Genomic DNA, 23,638 nt, shown 5'->3' with positions numbered 1-23,638 from the left:
GGAAGGTGACCCCACAGGGGATCTAGGTCCCCCCCACACCCCCAGGAGCCTTTAATTTCCCCGTAAAAAACCTTCCCACGCTCTTTTCCCTTTCGTTGCATCCATTTTATTGAAAAAAAAAAAACAAAAAAAGTTTATTGAGGGAGAAAATCCCAAACTCGGCGGCAGCGAACGCCCCTTTTTTGGTTCATCCTCGGGCGTCGCCGCCGCGACATCAGCAGCGAGGCGCGGCGTCCCCCTTCCTGGCGCCTGAACGCCGTTTTCCTGCATCACTGGGCGGAAAAAAAAATTAAAAAAAGATCAATTAGAGGATTAATTCTCCACTTTAGGGGTGGTCTCCCCCTTTTTTTTGGGGGGTTTTTCTCTTTTTGGGGCTCTTTTCCCTCGTTCTTTTTCCACATATGATGACGGGGTCCACCACTGAACCCCTCGGTCGCTCGCAGGCGATGTTGGGCCCGATTTGAGGAGAAAAAGGATTATTTTGGTGAAGAGGAAGCATGGCATCTGCAAGGCCTTCTCTGGTGTGGAATTGGGGGAGGAAAAGGTGATTTTGGTTAAGATGAAGAAATTCAACAAACAGGTGAAGAGCAGGATGAAGATGGCACCCACGGGGCTTCCGTTGCACGAAATTGGTGGGGAAAAAAAGGGCAATTTTGGTCAATTTGAAGGGATGGATGCGTAGGCGAAGATTGTGTGATGACGGTGGGATGAAGGACACCATGCATGGCAGCTTCACTTGTATGAAATTGGTGGAAAAACTGTGATTTTTTGGTTAATTTGAAGGGATGGGATGATGGACGAAGATCTCATGATGATGGCGGGATGGAGGTGGGACCTGCAAGGGCTGGTTTCGCATTAAAATTTTTTTTTTTCATTAAAAAAAAAGGCATTTTTGGTTAATTTGAAGGGTGGGTTGATGGATGAAGACCTCTTGATGATGGGATGAAGGACACCGCTCTCCTTGGATTAGTGGAGAAAAAAAAATGCAATTTTGGTTAAGAGGAAAGGATGGGACCAATCGACGGGCATTTCATCGCAGCTGTGGTGCCAAGGCCCACAGGGACGCAACCAAAACTGAGCTGGGACGCGCAAGACGCCAAGTATCACCCCAAACCCCAGTCCCACCTGGTCACCTCCTGGGGACACTCACGTGGGTGAAGTCGGGCGCTCTCCAGGCAGCCGCCGCCGCCGCCATGTTCCTCACCAACTTCCCGTCGGGCCCTCGGAGGTCGTTGGCCGCGTCCCCGTCGTAGTTGCCGCACATCCCGCAGAGGCTCTTGCTCAGCTCCCGGGCCACTGTCACCGTCACCTCCCCGGCGGGGTTGAGGCTGATGACGAATTGGGGGTTGTGGGTGATCCAGACAACGCCCTGGGTCTCAGTGATGGTCAAGATGCTGGAGACCTCCACCGGTAAGGTGGCCGGGATTCCGTTGACCTGGAGAAGACACCAACAGGGAAAGCATGGCTCCACACAACTCAGAACGGGCTGAAAAAGCCAGGAAACCGGCCATTGCTCCACCACCAACCTCGTCCATGGTGGCAGAGGCCAAAAATTGGGTGAAATCCCTGAATTTTAGGGATGAAGCACCATGGGGCAGGGATATGGTGGGAGTGGAGATGGAGAGCATGGGTTGACCTGTTCAGGGACATGGGGTGGGAGGCAGGACGAGGACCTGGGCATCTGGGTTCCCACCACAGCACTGGGAGAGGGGACTGGGGTGAAGAAGGGCACCCATGGGTGCTTCCTTTATATTAAATTACGGGGGAAAAGGGCAATTTTGGTCAATACAAAGGGCTGAGCAGATGCATGGACATCTTTCGACGACGGTGGGTTGGAGGACATCACCCACGGGTGCCTCACTTGCACGGAACCGCTGGTGGGGAAAAAAGAAAAAACGAAGAATGCGTGGGCACCCCTTGATGACGGCAGTTCCAAGAAGAGCACGAAAAAAAAGGGCAATTTTGGTCAAAACAGAGGATTGGCAGCTGCGTGGAGATTTTGAGATGATGGTGGGAGGAGGGACAACCCACATGGGTGAAACTGGTGGAAAAAAAAGGCAGTTTTGGTCAAAATGAAGGAACGGGTCAATGTGTGGCCATCTCGTGACGATGGTCGGACCTGGGTCCCCTGTGGGGTCACCGATGCAGGATGGCTTATGTAGGTGTGACACTGACGGCGATAAATTGGTGGAAAACCCATAGATTTTGGTTACGGCAAAGGGCAGGGGGACTTCTGGGGTGGTGGCGGGGTGGGGACGACCTACCCAGACCTTCTTGTCCCTCTTGACGGTGACAAAGGCGTTGGGGACGAAGAGGTGAAGGGCCACCACGGTCGGCCGGTCCTGGTTCTCGCCGACGTCGGCCAAGAGGCGGAACCAGGCAGAGTGGTGAGGGTCGCACGGGGTGGTCACCAGGTAGATGCCGGTGGGGGTGGCGGCGGCGGCAGCGGCGCCGTCGAAGGAAGAGAAGCGAGCGGCGGGGGCCAGGGTGCAACGTCCCGGTTGTTCCACGCAACCCCGGACGCCGTCCTTGAGGCCGCAGGTTTGGCCGAAGGGGCAACCGGCCGGTCGGCACCGCATGCCGCCCGCCGCCTGGCAGGTGCAGCTCTGGCTGCAGTCGGGGGAGAGGACGGTCTCGGCGATCTGCGGGGCGGGATGAAAAAAAAACAAACAAACCCCTAAACCACTGCATTCGAGAGGCTTCCCCTTGCAAAGATTGCCAAAAATGGGGAAAAAAAAATGCTGCGCACAACAAGTTTTGCTCTTGCAGAAGCTGCAGAATATAGAGGAACGCTGCGCGCAACCCACGTCCTCCGTGCAAGGATCGCAAACGCGCGCAGAAATGCGGCGTGCAACGGGGCTTTGCCCTTCCAGAAAGCAAAGAAATGCTGCGTGCCACCGGCGTCCTCCTGGCACGGACCGCGGACGCGCACGGAAATGCGGCGTGCAGCGGGTTTTGCTCTCGCGAAAGCCGCAGAATATCCTGAAACAGCGGCACCCACCTCAAAGTAGCGGCCGTGGTGCAGGCACCCACAGGAGTCCATGGGGACGCACTCGGCCCCGTTGAAGAGGAAGCCGGCGTCGCACTGGCAGCCCTCGAAGCAGCGTTGCGTGCACAGGGCCGGCGCGGAGAGGCCGGCGCACGTGTGGTCGCAGGTGCGGGTGCAGAGCTCGTAGTGGCTGTTGGGAGGGCAGGGGAGCGCTGCGGGGAGAAAAGGAGCGAGCTCGCTTTCGTTTCCTCCTTTTGCGCGCTTGGCGGAAGAGTAAATATTGCGCAAAGGCGGACGCCGCGTGCAAATCGCCTTCCCCCCTCCAACCCCCCGCAAAAAAAAAAACCGCAAAGCAAACCCCCATTTTGCCCGTTACCCCACTTTCCCCTCGCCAAAACGTGCGGAATGCGTGCGGCTGACCCCCCGCCTTCGCTGGGACCCCCTGGTTGCTGCTCGCGGCGCCTTCCGCCTCGCCCAAGAAAGGCACCGCCGCATGCCACCGCTTTGCTTCCTGCGGGTTCTGAAGAAGAGTCGCGTGCACGCACTCCTCCCTTGCAGAAATGCAGCCCTGCAGCACGCTACCGCTTCCCGTCCCGCAAAATTTGCGAGATCACCCAACAGGCGCACGCAGCCGCTGTCCTCCTTGCAACCCTCGCAAAACTAAAGCACTGCAGCGTGCAACTGCTGCCTCCCTGCAGAAACGCAAACCCGCTGCATGCAACCGCTGTCCTCCTTGCGACCGTCCCCGTGTTAAAGAGCAGCTGCAAGCAAATGCTTTCCCCTGCAGAAATGCAAACCCGCTGCATGCAACAGCTCCTTCCCTTGCAGAAATGCAACCCTGCTGCATGCAACCGCTTTTCTTGCGGCCTTTGTCATACGAAAGAACTGCTGCTTGCAACCGCTTGACTTCTTGCAGCCTTTGCAAAACCAAAGAGCAGCTGCATGCAACAGCTTCCTCCTTGAAAAAATGCAATCCTGCTGCACGCAACCGCTTTCCCTTGCAGAAATGCAAACCCGCTGCATGCAACCACTTTCCTTTGCAGAAATGCAACCCTGCTGCATGCAGCAGCTCCTTCCCTTGCAGAAATGTAACCCTGCTGCTTGCACCCACTTTCTTTCCAGCAGGCTTTGCAAAACTAAAGAGCAGCTGCATGCAGCTGCTTCCTCCTTGCAGAAGTGCAAGCCCACTGCATGCAACCACTCTCCTCCCTGCAGCCTTTGCAAAACCAAAGAGCAGCTGCATGCAACAGCTTCCCCTTGCAGAAATGCAACTCTGCTGCTTGCGACCGCTTTCCCTTGCAGAAATGCAACCCTGCTGCATGCAACAGCTTCCCCCTTGCAGAAACACACACCTGCTGCATGCAACTGCTTTCCCTTGCAGAAATGCAACCCTGCTGCTTGCAATCGCTTTCTTGCAACCTTTGCAAAACTAAAGAACCACAGCATGCAGCTGCTTCCTCCTTGCAGAAGTGCAAACCCGCTGCATGCAACTGCTTCCTCCTTGCAGCCTTTGCAAAACCAAAGAGCAGCTGCATGCAACCGCTTTCCCTTGCAGAAATGCAACCCTGCTGCATGCAACAGCTTCCCCCTTGCAGAAACACACACCTGCTGCATGCAACTGCTTTCCCTTGCAGAAATGCAACCCTGCTGCTTGCAATCGCTTTCTTGCAACCTTTGCAAAACTAAAGAACCACAGCATGCAGCTGCTTCCTCCTTGCAGAAGTGCAAACCCGCTGCATGCAACTGCTTCCTCCTTGCAGCCTTTGCAAAACCAAAGAGCAGCTGCATGCAACCGCTTTTCCTTGCAGAAATGCAACCCTGCTGCATGCAACAGCTTCCTCCTTGCAGAAATGCAACCCTGCTGCTTGCGACCGCTACCTCCCCTGCAGAAATGCAACCCTGCTGCATTCAATGGCTTCCCCCTTGCAGAAATGCAAACCCACTGCGTGCAACTGCTTTCCCTTGCAGAAATGCAACCTTGCTGCTTGCGACCGCTTTCCCTTGCAGAAATGCAACCCTGCTGCATGCAACCGCTTCCCCCCTGCAGAAACGCAAACCCGCTGCATGCAGCCCCGCCGATCCCCCGGTGACTCACGGCACTGCGCGGCGGCCCGCCACTCGCCGAGCTGCCCGCCGGCAGCCTGGCAAGCGGCAGCGTAGGCCTGCAAGCTGCGGCAAAGGGTGTCCTGGTCCGGCCGGCCGCACCGCTCCTGCGTGCAGGCGGCCACGTGCTCGTGGGGCGGCACCACCCCGTGACACCCGGCGAAGGGCCCCGTTGGCTCCGCCAGCACCCCACAGGGTCCCGGGGCGGCCGTGGGGCAGGCGGGGGGTGGGAAGGTGTGGGTGCAGTTGGGTGCCAGGGCGTCGGCGAGGTCGCCGTTGCCGTCGAAGTCGCCGCAGAGGCCGGCGGTGCGCCCGCGGTAGGTGGCGGGGAGGGTGAGCAGGGCGTAGGCGCTGCCGTCGTAGAGGAGCTTGAGGCCGCGGCGCGTCCGCAGCACCCGGTGGGCGCCCTCCTGCGACACCTGCACGTCCCCGCCGGCCAGCGACAGCGGCAGGAGCTGCCGCTCGCCGTCCACCTGCAGCGAAAAGAGAGGAGTGGGCTGGGATTTGCGCCCTGAAGCGGGGTTTGCATCCCAAACCGGGCTTTGCACCCCAACGTCAGGTTCGCACCCCAAAGCGGGGTTTGCAAGCTAAAGAGGAGTTTGCACGCTGGGATTTGCGCCCCAAAACAGGGTTTGGACCCCAAAACAAAGTTTGCACCCTGAAGTGGGGTTTGCACGCCGGGATTCGCACCCCAAAGTGGAATTTGCATCCCAAAGCGGGGTTTGCACGTCCTGCTTTGCACCCCAAAGCGGGGTTGTGCACCCCACTGTCACGTTTGCACCCCAAAGCGGGGTTTGCATGTTCTGTTGTGCACCCCACTGTCAGGTGTGCACCCGAAAGCAGGGTTTGCACCCCAGAACAGGGTTTGCACCCCAGAACAGGGTTTGCGCCCCAGAACAGGGTTCGCACATCTTGCTTTTCACCCCAAAGTCAGGCTTGCGTCCCAAAGCAAGGTTTGCCCCTCTTGCTCCGCGCCCCAAAGCGGCATTTGCAAGCAAAAGGGGAGTTTGCACGCTGGACTTTTTTTGCACCCCCGGGGCGGTTTTTGCTCCCCAAAGCAGCCCCACTCACCATCACTTCCCACGGGGTGCCCCTGTCCATGCCGACGGTGACGCCGTGCACGGTGACCAGCAGCCGGCGGCCCAAGGCCTCCTCCTTCCCGCTCTCCTTCTCCACCTCCACCCTGAAGGGCACCGGCGAGTCCTCGCTGTCGCCGGCCTCGGCCGCGGCCAGCGTGTAGGTGCAGGAGGAGGTGAAACGCAACGGGTGCCGGTCGAAGGTGCTGTAGGACACGGCGCCCAGCACCTCGCAGCGCCCGCAGTCCAGGGGGTAGCAGCCCCGCACCCCGTCCTGCACCATGCACTCCTCGCCGGCCGCGCAGCCCTCCGGCCGGCACGTCACCGTGCCGGCCCCTTCGCACACGCAGCGCTCGCTGCACCGCGGGCAGGCGATGAACTCCTCGCCCGCCTTGTAGTAGCGCCCCTCGTGCAAGCAGCCGCACTGGGCCAAGGGGACGCAGCGGTCGCCGCTCAGCAAGAAGCCGTCGTCGCAGAAGCAGCCTTCGACGCAGCCGGCGGCTCCCTCGCATTCCTCCGCCTCCGCTTGGCCGCGGCACGTGGCTGGGCAGGTGGGGCCGCAGAGCTCGTAGTGCTGGTTTGGGGGGCAGACGAGGCCTGCGATGTGGGGGGGGAAACAGAAAAGTCAGCAGAGCATGCAGCCGCCTTTGCGTGTGCAACCCTCCCCCCACCCCGGCCCGAGCCCCTGCGTACTGCAGAAGGCGGCGGTGCGCCACTGCCTGAGGCGGATGCCCTGGCTCTGGCAGGCGGTGACGTAGGCGCTGAGGGAGGAGCAGACGATTTCCTGGTGCCCCTTGTAGAGGCAGGTGTCGAAGAGACAATCCTCAAAGTAGGGGCGCGGGTCGATGACGCTGTGGCACGCAGCGAAAGGTCCCTGCTTCTTCACCAGGAGCCCGCAGTGCTTGTCGCCCCGGTAGGGACGTTTCTCCGCTTCGGTGCAAACTTTGCAATCCTCAGTGCAACCGGCCGAGCAACCGGGGAGGTCGGCCACCTTCCAGGAGTTGGCGAATTGGATTTCATCCGTAGCCGTCTCCCCGTTGGGCAAAGCGAAGTCATCTTGGGGGTCGCCGTCGGCGTTGCCGCAGAGGCCACAGACGGCCCCCGTGTAGGTGTTGGGGAGGATGACCCTGGCATAGCTGTACCAGTCAAAGGTGACGATGACCTCAAAGTCGGTCTTGATGAAGCCGTGGAGGCCGTTGCGGTAGACCTGGAGCTTGTTGCCGTGCTTGAAGGGCAGATCCACCAGGATCCCGTTGACCTGGAAGGGCAACATGGGTTGCATGATGCCACGTGGCTGCCTTGAAGCCCACCAAGATGCCACACAGCAAGCTTGTAACTCAACCGTGTGCCACACAATGGGCGTGAAACCCAATCTGATGTCACCTTCCAACCCCACTAAACACCATCCAAGGACCTTGCAGCCCACCCAGATGCCACACAACGACCTTGCAACTCACCAGCACCTCATTCTCCCCTACCTTAAGCTTCTGGGGGTGCTCCTGGCTGAGGCTGAGGGTCATGTTGTAGGCCTTCAAGGTGACCTCCTTGGTGTAGGAGACCACGCGGCTGCCCCGGTTGTTGTTCTCCACAGTGACGTTGAAGGGGACGAGGGTGGGGTCGTTGGAGCAGAGGGCAGCCAACTGGTAGACACAGGTGCCCATGAAATCGTAGCGGCGGCCGTCGAAGGTGGTGTAATGGGGGTCACCGGTGGCCACGCAGATGGAGCGGCTCTTGGCCACGCACCGCCGCACGCCCTTCACCACGGCACACTTCTCGCCTGACTTGCAACCGGCTTCCTTGCACACCACCATGCCCAAATCCGGGTCACACCTGCACCAAGACTGGCAGGTCTCATCGGCCCAGAACTCCTCACCGGGACGGTAGTAGCGACCGTCGCGGGTGCAGCCGCAGCTGGCCACGGCCACGCACTGGCCACCGCTGAGGACGTAGCCCTCGTTGCAGGCGCAGGTCTCCACGCAGGGCTGGGTGCAAGCGGCAGGCGCGTCCCGGTTGGTGCACGTGGCCGGGCAGGCGTTGCCGCAGGCTTCGTAGTGGCTGTTTTCGGGGCAGGGTAACGCTGCGGGGAGGAAATGGGCCAATAAGAGGGGGAAGATGCAGCAGCATCACGTGTAAAGAGTTCATGCGACGAGTGCTTTGCATGCAACGTCCCAGGGACGGCTCTTGCGCCGTGCTTTTGCGGAGAACGCCCTGAGTGCAACGTCCCGCCCAGATTTTACACCAAGCAAATGCACCGAGCGCTTGCGTGCAACACCCCGGGCTGGATATTCGCCCGTGCTCGTGCCCTGAGTGTTTTGCAGGCGGTATCTCGAGCCTGGATATTCTCTTGTGTCAATGCACGGAGTCTTTTTGTGTGCAACCTGTCCAGGCCGGATCTTACATCCACGTGAACGTACTGAGCACCTTGCACACAACATCCCGGGGCCAGATACTACTCCGTGCAAATGCACCGATTATTTTGCGTGCAACATCCCGGAGCTCGAGGTTCCCCCTGCAAATGACACCGAGTGCTCTGCACACGTCATCCCGTGCTAGATATTCCCCTTCCTGCGCAAAACACCCCGCCACACGCAGACCGAGGAGGAAGCCCGTTGCTTACGGCAGCCCGACGGCGTCCTCCAGTCATGCACGACGGCCCCGCGCTTCTTGCAGGTAGACGCGTAAGCCTCCAGCACCTGGCAGAGGATTTTCTTTGCACCGTCGTTCATGCACACGTCGTAGAGGCAGTTGCGGTAGAAATCTCGGGGTTTGACGATGTCGTGGCAAGCCTTGAAGGGTCCCTGGAAGGTTTTTTTGATGAGCCCGCAGTACTGGTTGCCGCCGTACAGCTCCCTCTTCTCCTCCTCGCACACCGGGCAGGCGCCTTCGCAATAATCCCAACAGAAAGGGTCATCGTCTTCAGGGACTTTCCAGCTTCCGGCCCAGGCCACCATGGCGTTGACGTCGCTGCCGCTCTGGGGAACGTCGTCCTCGGGCTTCAGGTTGAAGTTGCCGCAGAGGCCGCAGGTGTGTTTGTAGTAGCTGCTGGGGAGGTCGATGAGCAGATGCCAGTTCCAGTCGTACGTCACCCGGAGCCCGAAATCCGTCTCCAGCACGGCGCTGAGCCCGCTCTGGAAGACCTGCACCTTGCCGTCCTCCAGGCTCACCGGGAGCAGCGTCAGCACCCCGTTTACCTGCGGGTGGGAAGCACCAGACGTGAGGGCGATGCACGCGCACTGGCGCGGGCTCGGGGCATGCCATTACTGCTGGGGCGTTGCTGCAAGGGGACAACCACCCTTGCAGCGTGCAGCCGTGGGCTGCGGCGCGTGACATCCCGCTGCGGCAAGGCCGGGGCCGTGGAACCACTGCTCGATGTGCAATCCTGCAGCACGCCGTCGCCCGCCGCAGCGTGCAATATGTGCTGGGACAACGCTGCGGCGTACCAACGCCCACCACGGTGCACAAGCACTGCCGAGGAGCCTAGTTTTCCGCGGCTGTGGCATGGCATCGCCCACTGCGGGCGTGCGACCACCTGCTGAAGCATGCAACCCTTCACCAGGATGTGCAACCAGCAAGCCTCCCAGGCGGGTGTCCCCCCCACTTTGAGGTTTCTTGGAGACCTACTGCAGCCACCTTTGGTGGTTTTGGCTTCCCCGAGGGGTGGAAAACAACCTCAGGTCGCTCCATGCAAGGCAACGTATTCCCGGCATATCCCAGCATTTCAAAAATCCATATTCCAGTTTGATTGTTTTAGCCAAAAAAAAAAAATAACAGCAGCCCTGATAGAGCAGAAAGAGGGGTTGAACGTGACGGAGGAGATGGACAAAAAAGGAGAAGCGGAAGAGATGGATGAGGGAAAAAAAATAAAAAATAAAAGAGGTGGGGAAAGGTCAATTGTAGGCCAGCTCACCCTGACTTTGCCCACTTCCTTCTGGCGGACGGTGACCTGTTGACCGTAGACCTTGATGTTGGTCAAGGTCACGTAGGAGACGGATTTCACCCCACCCCGGATGTCGTTCTTGCCCTCCACCTTGAAGGGCACCAGTCTGGTGTCGTTCCCACAGGATTCAGCCATGGTGTAGGTGCAAGTGCCTTGGAAGTCGAAATCAAGCCCGTCGAAGGTGTGGTAGTGGGGGTCCCCCCAGCCCCAGCAGGTAGCAACCAGGGATGGGACACACTTGGCTTTGCCGTCCTTCCACTTGCACCTCTCCTTGGGTCGGCACTGAAGGGCTTTGCAGGGGTCTGGAAAGAGAAGAAACCACGGGAGAAACCCCGGGAGATGTCCTGGTGAGGGGCACATCCCACGTCACCATGCGAACCGAGCATCTTCACCAGCGTTGAGGTCCCACCAAGTGTCCTCCGCTCCCTTCGCCTGGGCTTTGGCAGGAGATTGGCAGCTCTGAGATGTAACAAAATCCATCGCCAAACACAAATTTCCCCTTTTCAGCTGTCGCGCCCACCTGCCCCCACCCCATTGCTCGGAAAAGTGTCGAGATTGAGTGTATCGGTACGCAGGATTGCACCCGTCCTTCAAGAAAGTGCCACCACAGTTAACATAAGACATCTGGGTGGATGCAAAGCCGAGGTGTCTTTTCTGAGGCACTTTGCCCCTCCAAAATCCTCCCACTACGTCCCTCACCCTCTTAGGGTTGGAGATGGGTTCTGTGGCCTCCATCTCCCCTTGCTGTAGGGGAGCCCACACCTCTAAATCAAACATCCAGACCAGCTCCAGCATCTACTCTGACTCCAAGACCTCTTTTTCTTTTTTTTTTTTCTTTTTTTTTTTTTTTTCCACTCAAGCTACCCCATTTTTCCTTACTTTTATTGATGCAACCCAAGACCCCATCCCGGATTTCGCAGGTTTCGTCATCGGTGCAGCTGTGGCTGCTGCAAGTCAAGCCTGTGCCGGGGACGCACGTGCAACGCTGCTTGCAGTTGTCCTTCAAGACCGACTCGTGGGGCTGCAGGGCAGAGAGGGTGCAAAGCGTTGCGACAAGAAGAGCAAAGTGTGTTACACAGAAACGCATAAAAATATGTAGGAGGGGGAAAAAAAAATAATATACTGAGGTCTACTGGAGAGAACGAGCAGCTTTGCAAAACGCAAAATTGCTGAGGGACGTCTCACTTTTCTTGCAAGAAAAAAAATGAGGAGAAAACCCCATCAATTTGCCCTCTTTCACCTCCTCTGACGGAAAAAAAGATGTTATTTTTTTAGCGCCTTCAGCTGTGGAAAGCAGAGCTACTGTCTGGGCAGACACCTTTACTCCAAGCGATAAAAAGAGAAGGAAACATCCCGATTTTCTTCATACAAAACCAGAGAACCGCTTGGCAGGTGGAAGATTTTGAGGTTTGGTTGGTTTTTATTTTTGTGGGGGTTTTTTTGTGTTTTTTTTTTTTTCCTGCAAGGTGCTTTGGCAGACTTTGCCTTTGGAGCAATGTGCTGCAGCGCGGGCAGGAGGAAAATGTTAAAAACCCCCAGATTCGAGAGATCGTTACCTTGTAGTATATCCCATCCACGAAGCATCCGCAGTCATCCTTGGGAACGCAGCCGTGCCCGTCAAAGATGTACCCGTCATCGCACTGGCAGCCTTCGACGCAGGTTTTGGGGCATTTGGAGGCATCTACAAGCCCTGCGCAGCTGTCGACGCAGAGGTTGGTGCAGAGGGAGTAGTTGCTGTTGGCAGGGCAGCTGAGGGCTGCAAGGAGAAGGACGATAATATCAATATCGAACGTCGGGTGGAAGAGCGGTGCTGGCCCCGGGCTGCACCCCTCGGAGATGGCAGAGCCCGAACGCTGATGGAAACGCGAGCCGTCGGCACTCGGTGTCGAGCACGAGGAGGAAAAGCCAACAGAGGTGCCAACCAGGTGAATTTTTCTGAGTGTTGGCTTTTCCCCATTTGCCCCCAGCGTCAAGGAAAGTTCACCCCATTGGTGCTTGCGCTGGCTTTTCCCATTTTCACCCGGCGCCAACAAAAACGCGCCTGGTTGGTGCTTGCGTGGGCTTTCCCGCTTGCCAAAAACGCCAGTGAAAATCCACCTGGCTGGCGCTTGCCTTGGCTTCTCCTGCTTGCCCAAAACATGGATGAAGACACGCCCCGTTGGCGCTTGCGTTGGCTTCCCTCATTTATCCCCAGCGCCAATGGAAGTGTACCCCCTTCTGCTGGTTTTACCCAGGTGCAATTGTGTTCATGCCACCATCATCCTCCCCGCCTTGGGCTTCCAACCCGACGTCTGCATCACCCCGTGTGTCAAGGGTGGTCAGCGCAGACACCCGGCCCTAACGCTCCTCAGAAATAAATTGTAAAGCCCTGCCTGTTCTTCAGTTAACCCCAACAGGATGTGACTTCCCGGCCACGGAGGACGTGTCCCCACTCGCGACCCCCGCTTACGGCAGAAGGATGGTCTTCTCCAAGCCTCAACAATGACACCGGCGTCTTGGCAAGCGGTGGCGTAGCTCTGGATGCTCTGGCAGAGGATGTGGGTGTCCCCTTCGGAGAGGCAAAGGTCGTGGAGGCAGGCTTCGAAATACGGGGCTGGGTTGATGAGGCGGCGGCAGGAGTCGAAGGGGCCCTTTGGGACCATGAGGGTGCCGCAGTAGTTGGGTTTCTGGAAGACCACTTTCTTCTCTTCCGTGCAAATGGGGCAGTCCTCCTTCGAGCAGTCATCACTGCAAGACACATCAGGCGTTTTCCAGGCAGAGCCAAAGACCATTGCGTTGGGGGCCTGTTGGCCGCTGGGGAGGAGAAAATCGTCATCGCGTTGCCCGTTGTAGTTGCCGCAGAGCCCACAGAGGTGGCCCTGGTAGCTCTGCGGGATTGTGACCATCACGTGGTGGAGGAGGTCATAGCGTATGACGAGGCCGAAGTCGGTCTGAAGCAGGACACCCGTCCCATGTTGGTGCACATGGACCTGTCCCTTGCTCAGGGTGGCTGGGAGGTGGTGGGATATGGAGTTCACCTGGGACAGGGAGAGAGAAATCCTCCAGTGAGCATCAAGGACGCTACAAGGAAGAGGCTATGAAGGTAGTAACCAAAAAAAAAAAAAAAAATCTTTGGGGGAAACACCTTCCAACCAACCTTTTAATGAATTTATGGCTCCCACTTTGAAAATGGAAGGCAAAGTGAGGATGAGCACGGCTTTATCTTGGAGATAAGTTGGGGGTCTTCCCTCCATCAAAGAAAAACAATTTTTGAGCTCCCATGTTTGCACCCAAAAAGAGCTGGACTGCAAAACATGGCCTCACTGTGACCATGCAGCCCTCGCTTCACGCCAGAGTCAATGTGAGCCTGTAGACTTTGACGCCAGCATGCTTACAACCAACTGTGCTTCACATTCCACCGTGACACGTCCCTTGTTGCCTCACACCGCGGTCGACATGACCCCATAGACCTTGTCACCAAAACGTTTGCACTCAAAAAAGAGATGGACCACAAAGCACAGGCTTACCGTGATGGGCTTGTGTCAAGGTCAACGTGAGCCTGTAGACTTTGACGCCAGCATGCTTTGCATCTGACCACCACGCGCAGACCTACCGTGACTGCGTCCCTCTTGCCTCGGGGCAAAGTCAACATGAACCCAAAGATTTTGTCACCAGCATGTTTGTGCCTGGAAAGAGGTGGGCCACAAAGTATCGCCTTACCAGGACAGCTCCCCTCTTGCCTCGCGTCAAGGTCAGTGTGAGCCCATAGACTTCGACGGACAATGCTCGGATGCCGGAGACTCTCTTCTTCTGCCGGGCGTCCTTCTCGATTTTCACAACAAACGGTTCGATGCTGTCACCGTTGCAGGTCTCGGTGAGGATGTAAGAGCAGCTGCCCGAGATGTTGAAAGCCGTCCCATCGAAGGAGATATAGTTGCGATCACCGGTGGCCACGCAAGCCCCAAGCGTGGCAGACGGACATTGGAAGACACCGTTGACGACTTTGCCTTCGCCGCCCCCAGGGCAAGAAATTTTTTCGCAGCTCACAATGCCGTCAGCCTGGCACTGGCATTTCTCCTGCGTGGTGGGGAAGAAGGTCTCCTCCACCTTGTAGTAGAACTCCTGGTGGAGGCATCCACATTGGGACATAAGGACGCACTCATCGCCGCTGAGCACAAAGCCTTCGTTGCACGTGCAGCCCTCCCTGCACCGCCCCGAGCACTTTGCCGGGGTGTAGATGTTGCTGCAGGTCTGGCTGCAGGCCTGGGAGCAGATCTCGTAGTGGCTGTTTGCAGGACACGAAATACCTGCCACGGGACAAGGAGATTCGTTAGCAGCAAGGAAATTACAGGCTGGATCCTGCAATTAGGGACACAGTTGCGCATGGCGATGAGGTTCACTAGACATAGATTTTTTTTTTTTTTTTTTCCCAACCCAATTGCTTCATGGTTAAATCTCTTCCTCCCTGTGGACATGATGAGGGAAGAGGTGTCCATAACGGACACTTCACCACTTCCGAGGCTTTTGGCCCCTGAACCACCTGGTTTCCCCCATCGTTCTGGGGGAAAAAGAGGATGCTCCCCTCAAGCAATGGAATCACTCCCACATTGAGTCCCAAATCAACTTCCAGGGCAGGCCTCTCGCCCCTAACTTAAATATTTTGTGGGCACCTCGTGTGTTTTGCTGTCTAAGCGACCCGGGCAATCAGCCTTCACTCTTGTTTTAGCCAATGCAAAGAAATCGGTGCTTATTTGGGCTAAATTATTTCACCCGACACGGCCGGATGAGACTTCTTGTTCCCCAGAAGGGTTCATTTCTGGGCATTGGCTGTAAACAGCGATGACAGGACCAACCTAGACTTTGGGTGGGACAAAGCACCGCTAAGAAAGATGATTCCCGCCTTTGGTTTGTCCCCACGTGGGTTTGGCACAGGATCAGGCTTTCCCTTGGATGCTCATGACCCCTCACGAAGCAAAAAAACCCAACCCCTCCAGTAAACCCAACTTACTGCAGAACTTGTCCGTCCTCCATCTCTCGATGATCACGCCAGCAGCCTGGCAGGCAGCGGCGTAGCGGGCGATGATCAGGCATACCATCTCTTCCCGGTCCGGGAAGAGGCAAAAGTCACGCACGCAGTTTTGGAAGTATTTGCTGGCATCCACGTGAGCATGGCAAGCTCTGAAGGGCCCGTCCACTTGTGAGATGATGCCGCAACCCATCTTTGAGACCTCCTGGTGCCGTAGAGCTGCCGTGAAGGCAGGACATTCCACCTTCGACAGCTCCACGCAACCCGGGATGTCGGTCACCTTCCAGCTGTGCCCGAAGGTATCTGGGTCTGATGTCACTTCACCGTTCTTCATCATCATCTCATCACCTGTGTTGCCATTGTAGTTCCCGCAGAGGCCGCACAGGGTGCTTGCGTAAGTGCTGGGCACTGACACGGTGACTTGGCTTTGCCAGTCGTAGGTGACAGTGAGGCCAAAGTCTGTCTCTACCACCGCTTCCTGCCCATCTCTGGAGACGGAGATCTTCCTGTCTCTGTGGTGATACGGTAAGTTGACCAATTGGTCATTGATCTGGGGACAAAAGCAAAAAAAAAAATTTAAAAAAATTTTTAAAAATTGGTATCCAACAGTAAAGGCAAATCGTGTTTTCACACCACCTGCAATTTGGCCGCCTGCCAAAGCACCCAAATTATGTAGATGAAGACTTCTCAGATTTAATCGTCCGCACCAAATACAGACGCCCACCAGCTTTGAGGGAGACGGCGCCTGAGGCTCCACGGCTTTATGTCGTGCGCCGATCTCCCGCTTAAGGTGGAGATCCTTGTATTTAGGCAATTAAATCTCATCTCGATTAACGTGGGGCAAACAGACCTGGTAGCTCTGGATCTCAGCGGCGTGGTTGGAGAAAAATATTCAGGAGGAATGAGAGTGGAAGAGAAGAAACGGGACAAGGAGGTTGGGGTGAGGAGCAGAAAGTGAAGAACGTGTAGATTAGATAAAGAAACATTTGCTAAACTCACCGTGATTTTGCCGGGCTGCTCCTGGCTGATCACAATGGTTTTGCTGTAGACTTTGACCATCACGAGAGTGATGGAGGACAGGTGCGTGTTGTCCTGGCGGCCATTCTGCACCAGCACCTGGAAGTCCACCAGATCTTGCGTCTTCTTGCACAACCCAGCAAACTGGTACATGCACGTGCCCTGGAAGATGAACCTCCTACCGTCGAAGCTCTTGTAGTGGGTGGCACCAACCGCTGAGCAGGTCCCATAGCTCTTGGGATAGCAATCCTGGATGCCGTCCTCCACTCGGCATTCTTCCCCGGCACGGCAGCTGGCCTGTTGGCATACAGCCCTCCGGGATTTCTCATCGCAGATGCAGCGTTTGGTGCAGGTGCTGTCACCCCAAAACTCCTCACGCAGACCGTGGAGGAGGCCCTCAAAGACGCAGCCGCACTCCTCCTTGGGGATGCACTTGTTGGCATCGAAGACGAAGCCCTCCTGGCACTTGCAGGCCTCCACGCAGGCCAAAGCATCGCAGTCGGCGGGTATCGCATCCCTGTTGCAGGTGGTAGGGCAGGCAGTGCCACACATGGTGTAATTGCTGTTCACCGGGCAGGAGAAAGCTGTTGAAGGGACAGGACACCATGGTCATGGTGGGATGGGACATGATGGTCGTGGTCCTCGGCCATAAGAAGGTGCAGCAGAGCGCTAAGAAAACCCTGCATGGCCTTTCTGGAGTTTTACCTGTACTTTCTAGAGTCTTCATGGACTTTCCGGATCTCCTGCACGGACCTTCTGAATGTACTTTCTGAAGTCTGCATGGACTTCCTGGACTATCTACCCCCACTTTTGGGAGTCTCCATGGACTTCCTGGACGTTCTGCACCCTTTCTGAATGGACTTCCAGCAGAGACTCTGGGGACCTTCTGTATGGATTTTTGGGACTTGGACTTTCTGCACAGACTTCTGGAGCCTGCATGGACTCCCTGGACTTTGAGCAGAGACTTTTTGGAGTCTGCACAGAGACTTTATTGACTTTCTGCTTGGACTTTCGGGACCTGGGCTTTCTGGAGTTTCTACACAGACTTTCTGCATGGACTTTCTACATAGACTTTCGGAGTTTCCATGGACTTCCCAGACCCTGCATGGATTTTTTCAGCTTTCTGCTTGGACTTGTTGTGATAACTGTTTGCAGCCCCTGAATCTGCACGCTTGGGACCTGCAGCCCTTTCAGGCCCAGCTTTGTGAGCTGAATTCAAAGGAACCTGGCCTCGCTTCATTTGGGAGACCAAGAGCGCTAAGGAGAAACAAACAACCCCAATGCTGGGATTTCCCTTTTACGCCTGTTTTCTGCTCATTCCCATCCCATCGCCCCTTAATTATGCCCACCTTAATTAAGGCTGCCATGTCCTGCCCACCCAGGGGGAATATTTTCTGTTAACCAGGAGCTACTCACGACAACGTGCCAGCGTCCTCCAGTCAGAAATGGTGATTCCCTCCTCCTGGCATCTGTCTGCGTAGGCTTTGAGGGCTTGGCACAGCATTACATGGAGCCCATTGTTCACGCAGAGGTCGTAGACGCAGTTTTTCAGGTAGATGTTGGGGTCGATGGTGGTGTGGCAGCGCTTGAAGGGCCCCAGCTGTTGGGTGAGCAACCCACATGATGTCTCCCCCTTGTACTTCGCTGCCTCATCCCATCGGCAACGTCCGCAGCTGCCGTTGCAGTCGTCCCAGCAGCGACCGCTCTCTTTGGCCACCTTCCAGCTCCGGCCCAGCTCCACGGCGTCCTGCGCCAGGTTGCCATCAGGCATGAGGGAATCATCCTGGGGGTTGCCGTTGCCGTTGCCACACATTCCGCACACTTTGCCGGAGAACATACCAGGGAGCTTCACCACCACGTGGTCATCCCAGTCATAGAGGACGTTCAGCATGAAGTTGGTTTCAATCAGCACGGACTTGCCCTTCTGCCACAGGCGGAGTTTCCCCCCAGCAAGGGAGATGGGGAGGTGGGAGCGATGGTTGTTTACCTGGAGAAGGAAAAAAACCAACCATGAAAAACAAACATATAACATCAATTTTTTACGATGCGAGTTATAGAACACTGGAACAGGTTGCCCAGAGAGGTGGTGGATGCCCCATCCCTGGAAACGTTCAAGACCAGGCTGGATGAGGCTCTGAGCAACCTGATCTAGTTGGGGATGTCCCCGCTCCTTGCAGGGGGGTTGGACTGGATGGCCTTTGAAGGTCCCTTCCAACTCTAACCATTCTATGATTCTATGATCAAACATAGGGCAAAAAAGGGATTTTTTTTTTGAGATTTGAGGTGTCTTCTTGCAAGATGTGACCATGTGGTAGCATCACCGACTCATGCATGGCAAATCATAGAATCATTTAAGTTGGAAAAGACCCTTAGGATCGTCCTTAATTATGTTATTCCACTAAAATACCATAATATTGCTTTGGATTCAGTAATTATTTTTCTTGCGTACCCTCACGATCCCGTTCTCGGACCTGACCACAGTGATGGTAATGTCATAGACATCGACTGTCACGGAGTTGACATAGGAGACTTTCGGGTTACCCCTGTGCTCGTTTTTGGCCTTGACGCTGAAGACGGGCAGGGTCGGATCTGGATCGCAGGTCTTCGTCAAGGTGTAGGTGCACGTGCCCATGAAATCAAAGGTTTTCCCGTCAAAGGTTTGGTAGTGGGGATCGCCGGTGGCCCAGCAAGTCAAGTCAGATTCTGGGCTGCAACCGGATTGTTCATCCACCATCTCACACTTGTTGCAATTCAGATCTTCACAGGAAAGTGGAGCAGAAGCTGCAGAAAAAAGGAAAAAAAAACTCATGGATGGTAACCACGGAGAAGACCCAGCCATTGGGCAAGACACAACCATGCGTTAGCTCTACTTACTTGCGGCGCAAAGACCGGCAAAACCGTAACCGGCGTAGTGCTGGAAGCCTAAGACCAGGAGCCCAAAGGGCGTCTGCTTGTGCTCGGCGCTCCAGATTTCCGCCGGCTTGTTCATGCTGACAGTTGTCCAGGAGAAGTCTGTGCCAGGAATTGCTTGCCAGAACATGGCCCTCTCCGTCTTCTGGTTGAGGGTGGTGGTGCTGGCAGCCTCGTTACGGGCAATGAGTACCACGTGGTTCTCGTAGCCATCCAGGCTGCTGACCCGGTAGGACGTGCAGTAGGCGGAGATGGGTGGGATGTTGAGTAGGTAGGGGTCATGCCTAATCGAGCCCTTCTTGGCACCGGTGAAGAAGAAAACCACCTGAATCGCAGCCGAAGAGCTCACGTAAAGAGGCGTATTTGGACTAATCTTGAGTTTGTGGACCTCCCCGGCCATGATGACCTCAGTGGCAGCCGAATTATCCCTGTTGTAGGTGATGGAGGCTTTCTCGGCTGCCACAACATAGGCGAAGTCGGTGTACGTCTGCGAGGGTTTGGGGGGGATGACGTAGGCCTTCCCCCATGCGGTGACGGGCAGAAGCTGTTCAACCACGTAATCGCAGCCCGTGTGAACCTTCACGCAGCTGTGTCCGCTGAAGACAGCAACAGGGTTGTCCGAAGTGATCTCAGTGCCGGATAGATCTTTGCTGCTTTGCAGTTGGATGCTGTGGTAGGGGTTCAAGGAGACGCGGAGGGTAGATCCAGAAGAGTATTTCCTCCTTCTGTAGTAAAACTGGCCCTTGACCTTGATGGAAACGATGGTTGAAGTCTTCCCAGCTGCCACAGCAAACTCCATCAAGCTGTCTTTGTAGTCGTCCTTCGGCGTCACCACGTAATATTTGTTGCCCAGCTTCTCTACAGGCAAAACGGCAGTGGCACCGACGGTGTAAGTTTTGGCATTGACAGAGACCACAGAGATCTCCTTGGTGGATTGAATCAAGATGGCTTTATCTGAAATCTGGGTGCCGGCAAGCTCGACGTTGCTAGGGATGCGGAGAGAAACGGTCTCGTCTTTCCTAAGGGTGACGGTGTTGGTGAAGGTGCCACCGTGCATTGTCACCGTCACGTTGGTGGAGTCGGAGTAAGCTGTGAGGAGGAGCTGGACGTCAGGGCTGGTGTCTTCCCTGTCGTTCTGCGGGAAGACGGTGAAGAATTCCTTGCCGTGAAAAGTCGCGGTGGTAAGACCTGGGAAAAGCCATGAAAAAAAAATTGGGCTTTGTTTTTTTTAAAATAATAGATAAATTAAAATTTTCAATATTAATTTAAATTAAATGTATATTAATTTAAATATTTTCAATAAAATGGTGGATTTTTTTTTAACAGTAGGAAATTCTGCAAAAAAAAAAAACCCAAATCAAGAAATAAGGCTGCTTGGTTTTTTGGTGCAGAAACTTGCAATAGAATGTTCTGCAAAAAAACCCCAAGAAATGAGGGGGGTTGGTCAAAAAACCCCACATAGAAAGTGATTTAAAAAATTAAAAATAGGGAATAACATTTTTTTTTGCAGCAGGAACACTCAAGATAAAGTTCTGAAGAAATGAGTTTAGCTGCAGAAATTGCAATAGAAGTTTCTGAAAAAATGAAATTAGAAATTAGGGAATAAGGGTTTTTTTTTTTTCTTGAAAACACGTACGGTTAGAAAGTCTTGAAAAACAAAAATTAAGAACAAAGACATTTTGCTACAGAAATTGCAATAGAAAATGTGAGGTGTGGGGGTTTTTTGTGTTTTTTTTTTTTTTAAGCACATAATAAAGGGGATTTATTGCAGAAATAGTAACAGAAAGGGCTGAAAAATAAAAATCAGGAATAAGGGCATTTTGCAGTAGAAAGTTGCAGAAAGTTCCGAGGGAAAAAGAAACCAGATGCTGATGCATTCTTTTGACGCAGAAATTGCGTAGAGAGTCCTGAAAAAGCTCCCTTGGACGTAATTTTTTTTTTTTTTCCCTACAGACCTTGGAGTAAAAAGTCTTAAAAAACAGGTACCAAGGGCTTTTTTTTTTTTTTTTAAAGAAAAGTAGGTAATTGGGGTTTTCTGCTGACGAACAAACAGGTGATAGTGGGGGTTGGTGAAAAAACAGGATTTTTATTTTTTTCCTAAAAAAAGGTAATAAGGGCTTTTTCCTGTAAGAAAACTGATGTGTGGTGGTTTTTTTTTCTTTTTTTTTCTTTTTTTTTTTCTTTTTAGGGAAGAAAAAAAGGCATTTTAGTGAAAAAGAACCAGTAATAGGGGTATTTGCAGGAAAGAAAACAGTTAACGATGAATTTCTGGTGCAGAAAAAAAATAAGACAAGTTGTAAGTGTTTTTTTTTTTTTTTTGTGAAAGAAACAGGGAATATAGACTTTTTTCCTGGGGAAAAAAAACCCAAATGAGATACAAGCTTTTTTTCCTGAGGGGGGAAAAAGGAAAATAAAAAATACGGGCTTTTTTCCCCTAAAAGGAAAACAAATAAAAGGACTTTTTTCTTAAAAAAAAAATAAAATAGAAGCAATAAAGGTTTTTTTTTTCCCCCTCACTCTTAAAGAAAGCACCAGTGTATATGGGCTTTTCTTTAAGGAAAAAAAAAAAAACCCAAACAGGTAATAATAATTTTTTACCTCAAAAAAAAAAAAAAATCACAAACAGGGAAAAAGTGCTTTTTTCTTTAAAAAAAAAAAAAAGGAAATGTAGGCATTTTTCCCTGAAAAAAAGGCGATGAGGGGTCTTTGCTAAAAAACAAAACAAAACCAAAAAAAAAAAAAACCCACAAAACCCAAGTGATAAGGACTTTTTGGTGATAAAAAAAAAAAAGTCAGGGAATGAGGGATTTTTAGTGAAGAGGTAAAAAGGTAATAACATCTTTTTCTGGGGGAAAATGAGGGACTAAGGGAAATTTTCTGGAAAACAAACAGAGAAGAAGAACTTTTTGCTGTGGATACCTGCCCTAAAAAAAAAATCCTGAAACCGGGGAAATTAGGTTTTTTGGGAGGTTGGGTTGTCACTCACCACAGAAGAGAGCCAGCCAGGCTGGGAGCCGCCACGTCCTGCCCATCGCTGGGGGGAAAAAAAAAAAAAAAGCCAAAAAAGATGAAAAAGCACTTTTTTTGGGGGGAGAAACAAGCAGGCAGAGCCGAGCGGGAGCCTGGAGGGGACCCAGGTGTCCCCAGCGTCACCCTCTGGGCCCGAAATGATCCCCAAAGACTTTTCCTACCCTAAGGAAACCTCAGATTTAGGGTGGGGGTGGAATTCCGCTCGACCCTCCCCTCAACCCAACAGCACCCCAGTTGTCCCGCCTGGCACCCAGCAGTCCCCCAAAGGCCTTCCTGATGCCACCTCGACGACTCCACCCTGCCCCCGCCCCTCTTTCCCAGAGGCAGCTCAAGGATGAAATCAAACCCCCCCCCCCCGCCCCAAAATTACCAAAAATTCGGGTCAAAAAGGGGCCAAAATGCTGGGACAGCCCTCTTTCTGGATGTTCTCAGAGCTGCTGGTCGCCCACCATCACTCGATGTCTCTTGGGGCTGACGCCCAGGCTGTGGCACCCAATGGGGATTTACGGCACGGAGGTGTCATAAAAAAAAAAAAATTCTACCTAGGCTTAGGAGGGAGAAAAAAAAATCCCTGTTTGATATTCTGTAGTCAGTTTAACCCAGCTGGGACTCCCACTTGAAGGCATCACCGACACTTTGATTTGCTCAGGTGGTGCAAACCACCTGGGCTCACGCCCAGAAAGTTGAGGCAAAATGCAAAAAAAAAAAAAAAAACAACCAAACCCCAAAAACCAACCAAACGACCAAAAAAAACCCCAAAGTGAGACCCCTCCGACCCCACACCCCTTACCGGCAGGCTCCTTTCTGCCTCAGCGTCTCTCTGTCCTCTCCCCAAAAGCCATGGAAACGTGAGGATGGATCAAAATAATAAAAAAAAAAGCAAACCTGCAAGGTCGGACCCAAAGCTCTCTTTTTATAACCAGATGCGGCTTATCTGCCTTTTCCAGAGAATCTCCTCGCAGAACTCCCCCGGGGACCAGCGGGAGAAGGAATTGGCTCGGAAACCGCTGACTTTGGCCGATTCAGCAGAATCTCGTGGAAGGCGATGGGGCAGGGGCCGCCGAGCGCTGGCACGGCCGCAGGAGGCCGGGTTGCGACACTGGGCCTCGGGGTTCCTGAGAACTGGGAGTTCCCGGGGCACGTGGCAGAGCCGGGGCACGAAATGTGCAGCTGCTTTCCTTCACCTGCTGCGGTTTCCTTGCAAAAGAAAAAAAAAAAATCCTGGACCCAGGCTCCACAGATGTTGCAATGGCTGTAGGACCCACAGGTGACATTGTGATGGGTGCAGGATCCCCAGGAGATGTTGTGACAGGTGCAGGATCCCCAGGAGATGTTGCAATGGGTGCAGGATCCCCAGGAGATGTTGTGATGGGTGCAGGATCCCCAGGAGATGTTGTGATGGGTGCAGGATCCCCAGGAGATGTTGTGATGGGTGCAGGATCCACAGAGGACATTGTGATGGGTGCAGGATCCCCAGGAGATGTTGTGATGGGTGCAGGATCCCCAGGAGATGTTGCAATGGGTGCAGGATCCCCAGGAGATGTTGTGATGGGTGCAGGATCCACAGAGGA

At 54.2% G+C, this 23,638-nt stretch overlaps 1 protein-coding gene across 1 annotated transcript; it reads right to left on the bottom strand.

Annotated features, from left to right (window-relative positions):
* Positions 1–90: 90 nt before the first annotated feature.
* FCGBP (Fc gamma binding protein) lies at positions 91–23,227 on the bottom strand. Its single transcript, XM_086771691.1, has 21 exons — positions 22,858–23,227; positions 22,024–22,071; positions 19,002–20,225; positions 18,577–18,908; positions 17,544–18,114; positions 16,110–16,711; positions 15,093–15,660; positions 13,805–14,391; positions 12,555–13,122; positions 11,662–11,861; positions 10,985–11,126; positions 10,076–10,407; positions 8,786–9,359; positions 7,647–8,245; positions 6,862–7,426; positions 6,164–6,765; positions 5,085–5,565; positions 3,002–3,201; positions 2,265–2,642; positions 1,151–1,435; positions 91–272 (listed from the first exon to the last, which is right to left on the bottom strand). Exons 2-21 carry the CDS (start codon positions 22,067–22,069, stop codon positions 270–272), a joined length of 8,859 nt encoding a protein of 2,952 aa, XP_086627817.1. The 5' UTR covers positions 22,070–22,071; positions 22,858–23,227; the 3' UTR covers positions 91–269.
* Positions 23,228–23,638: the final 411 nt, after the last annotated feature.

This window comes from Chlamydotis macqueenii, unplaced genomic scaffold (genome assembly GCF_036417535.1).
Source record: "Chlamydotis macqueenii isolate bChlMac1 unplaced genomic scaffold, bChlMac1.mat HAP1_SCAFFOLD_185, whole genome shotgun sequence".
NCBI lineage: Eukaryota > Metazoa > Chordata > Aves > Otidiformes > Otididae > Chlamydotis > Chlamydotis macqueenii.
This window is presented reverse-complemented; position numbering and strand designations above follow the sequence as displayed.

Excerpts from the sequence above, each read along its gene's own strand:
- FCGBP (XM_086771691.1), bottom strand. The coding sequence starts at position 22,069 with ATGGGCAGGACGTGGCGGCTCCCAGCCTGGCTGGCTCTCTTCTGTG. Across the intron at positions 13,123-13,804 it reads GCAAGAGGGGAGCTGTCCTG|GTGAACTCCATATCCCACCA; the intron begins GTAAGGCGATAC and ends TCCCTGTCCCAG. Across the intron at positions 11,862-12,554 it reads GAGAAGACCATCCTTCTGCC|CCCTCAGCTGCCCTGCCAAC; the intron begins GTAAGCGGGGGT and ends TTCTCCTTGCAG.